At 54.7% G+C, this 3,272-nt stretch overlaps 1 protein-coding gene across 1 annotated transcript in view; it reads left to right on the top strand.

Annotated features, from left to right (window-relative positions):
* Positions 1–3,272, top strand: part of BSN (bassoon presynaptic cytomatrix protein) — a 70,343-nt gene that overhangs the window by 15,041 nt on the left and 52,030 nt on the right. The window contains 1 exon segment of the mRNA XM_027769285.1: positions 2,779–3,187. Within this exon segment, the coding sequence (XP_027625086.1) occupies positions 2,779–3,187 (409 nt within the window).

Genomic DNA, 3,272 nt, shown 5'->3' with positions numbered 1-3,272 from the left:
CGTCATTTTGGTGAATTACTGGAAGATGGCGGTTCCAAGGGCTGTTTTTTAGGTTTTTGTCATGGGGTGTGTGCACTCACAAGAGAGCGCGTCCTCTGGGGGGATGGCCATGCCACAGTCCTTTCTCCGTTCTCCTTTTGGGACTTGAGGCATGCACGCACACATGCCAGGCGTGATCTTGACTGAAGGGTCCAGCACTCGAACTGGAGTCGTCAGTTCTGTGGGAGTCCAGCACCTTCACCAACTTGCCACCTGCTGGCCCTCCCCTTTTTATCTAATGGGAGAAGTGAAGGAGTTGAGAGGATGCAATAAGGAGGGGGAGTGCAGAAGGAGAGGGGAGAGTGTGAAGGGAGAAGAGTGCTTTGGAGAAGAAGGCAGGTGAACCTGGGGGGGCGGGGGACAGAAGTCCGGAGGCTGACGTGCAGGCTGCCCTCTGGGGGGGTCCTGCTTGTTCAGTGAGGCGACCAGCAGGTCATCAATGACAAAAGGGACAGAGAGAGATGGTGAAGGCTTGAAGGTCAAGGAAAGGGCCTGAGGAATCATTTAGAAACATGGGACAGGGAAGGGACCAGACGTGGACGGTGACCACCAGGTGTCACGAAGGCCACTCTGGGCTGTGGACACACATCAGGCCCTTGTGCGTGGAACGGCGTCCTGCAGAGCAGACTTAGCTGGGTACAGAGGGATTGCTCCTTCATTCACTGTAACCAGAGCTGAGTTAAAGCTAACTAACTTGCAACTCCATCCCCAAATATCACAAACAATGTCTCCAGAAAGGCTACATGGTGATACAACAGTGAATTAAAAAGTCATTGTGAACACAGAAGATCACCTGTCACTTTTCAGGTATCACAAATACAGCACAAATTGCTAAATTTCTTAGAAGCCCTTGTATGGCTCGGGGAGGGGCTTCAGCCCATTCCCATGTTTAAGGAGCTCTCAGTGGTTCTCAACTAGCTTTCCAGGGCTGCTTTTACAGTCTAGCCTAAAAGAATTTAAAGGAAAAAATGAAACTATTAATTTAACCAAGTGGGAAATATTTCGTTAGGATACCTAGAAATTAGTCTACTGAGAGGCCCCACAGGAGTTTGGATTCCAAGCATGAGTCAGAGATCAGGGGCCAGTGGCCACCGCTGTCCTGGGCCTTACAGCTGGTGGCCAAGATGGCCTAGAAGGTTTTTCTGGAGCTCTGGTTGCCTCGCAGGAAGACGGGGCAGGTCTGTGCCTGATGGTTAGATGCCTGCTGCTGGTGGCTGATGGAAGGGTCGTTTGATGGACATTTAAGTGTTTCTCTTTTCCAGAAGAGTCCTTAGACAGGTGTTCTGCCACCTCCAGTTCTTCGGAAAGGGGGAAGGACTGCAGAGTGTCTTGAGGGTGGCTTCTTCATCTCCCCCATGAAAGCATTGTCCTAAGATGCCCTACCGGTTGGCTTCTGACGGCTTTCAGATGTGGCCAGTCAGCTTAGAATTCTCTCCTGTCAGCTGGACCCTACAAGGACTGGAGGCCCTGGGCTGCCGCTGTGGCACTTGGCAAGGCTGCCCAGCCTCCCGGGTGGCTGTAGGCTGGACCAAGTGCAGAACCCCAAGGAGGTGACATCTTTGCCATGGCTTTCTGTACTCCACCCATTTGAAATCGGAGGAGAGGAAAGCTGGCAGGAGTGGACCCGAGGGAAGGCACGTGGAGGGTACATTTCTAGCCTCAAGGTCTGCCTTCTAGCCCATGGACCCACCGACTCTGCTGGCTCTGCAGGTGGCAGTCAGGCACAATGCGGGCCTCCCTCAGTGGTTTTGTAAGGGTTGAATGCCAGAAGCCCAACCCCCCACAGCCTCGAAGCCTCGCATTAGCGGAAAATAACACTCCATCCCATCCTGATAGATGTGGTCTGAGATCAGGCCTACCATCAGGCATATGGCCGGGCAGCCAGAGGAAGGTTCTTTTGTGTACAGGCAGGTCCCCACTGCAGGTGGCATTAACTAGGCATTGGGGTGTTCCTCCATCTCCAACTGTCTGGGCAGTCTCTGACCTGCCAGGGTTGCAGCTCTGCACTGGAGCTGTGTGTTGGACACACCAAGGGAGGGACAAATACTAATGCCAGGGTTCTGGCCCCACAGATTCTGGTGGGGTACAGTCTGCAGGAAGCAGGGATCCAATTTTTATTTTTATTTTTTTTTTAAGGTTTTTGCCATGAGGTAAAACTAGCGAGTATGCACTCACTGGAGAGGAGGGAGTCAGAGAGAGCGGAAGTGAGAAATCACTCCTCAAGGGGAATTGCCACACTGCGGTCCCTTTTCCTCCATTATCTTCCTGGGATTTGGGGCACACATGCATGCATGCCCAGATTTTCAAGCCACCAGGTCCAGGACCCAAACCATGGTCAGCCATGTGGGAGTCCAATGCCTCACCACTACACCACCTGCTCGTCCCGCTCCAAATTTTTTAAATCACCGTAGGTGTTCTCCTCTTTAAATCTGGAGCCTTGGTAGCAAAGAGGCTATAGGCCTTGTAACATCTTTGAAGTACAGGCTCCACCCGACTGCTGACATGGCCCCTGCATATCGTCTTCTCTGCAGGAGGGGACACCTGTGCTCCCCATGTGGCCTGTGGGCCATGCTTGTCCAGGCTCAGCACAGGCACAGCAGAGGACAGCTGTGATGACATCACCAGGCAGAGGGAGAGGGGTGGCGATGGGCTTGGTGGGGTCCGGAGCTTGGTGGAGATCTCTGCAGACAGCTTCTGTGAGACGTGTCTCTAACGCAGCCATTTTCAATGTCATTTCAGTGTTTCCCGGAGACTGGACCCCAAGGAGCCCCCGGGTAGCCAGAGAGCAGCTTCCCCCACCCCGAAGCAGGCTTCTGCTACTGCTCCTGGCAGCGAGAGCCCCCGAGAGCCGAGGGCACAGGGCCCAGCCGGCCAGGAGGCTGATGGTCCCCGCAGGACGCTGCAGGTAGACAGCAGGACACAGAGATCAGGCCGGTCCCCCTCGGTGTCACCGGACAGAGGCAGTACCCCCACTTCGCCCTACTCCGTCCCCCAGATCGCCCCCCTTCCCAGCAGCACCCTGTGTCCCATATGCAAGACCTCGGACCTCACGTCGACCCCCAGCCAGCCAAACTTCAACACCTGCACCCAGTGTCACAGCAAGGTCTGCAACCAGTGCGGGTTCAACCCCAACCCTCATCTCACCCAGGTAAACCTCCTCGGCGCCGGCTCACTCCTACCCACCGCTTCTCCTGGTCCCCTTACCCTCTCCTGCCGACGCTCCTTTCCTGGTT

This window comes from Tupaia chinensis, unplaced genomic scaffold (genome assembly GCF_000334495.1).
Source record: "Tupaia chinensis unplaced genomic scaffold, TupChi_1.0 Scaffold149184_1, whole genome shotgun sequence".
NCBI lineage: Eukaryota > Metazoa > Chordata > Mammalia > Scandentia > Tupaiidae > Tupaia > Tupaia belangeri.
This window is presented reverse-complemented; position numbering and strand designations above follow the sequence as displayed.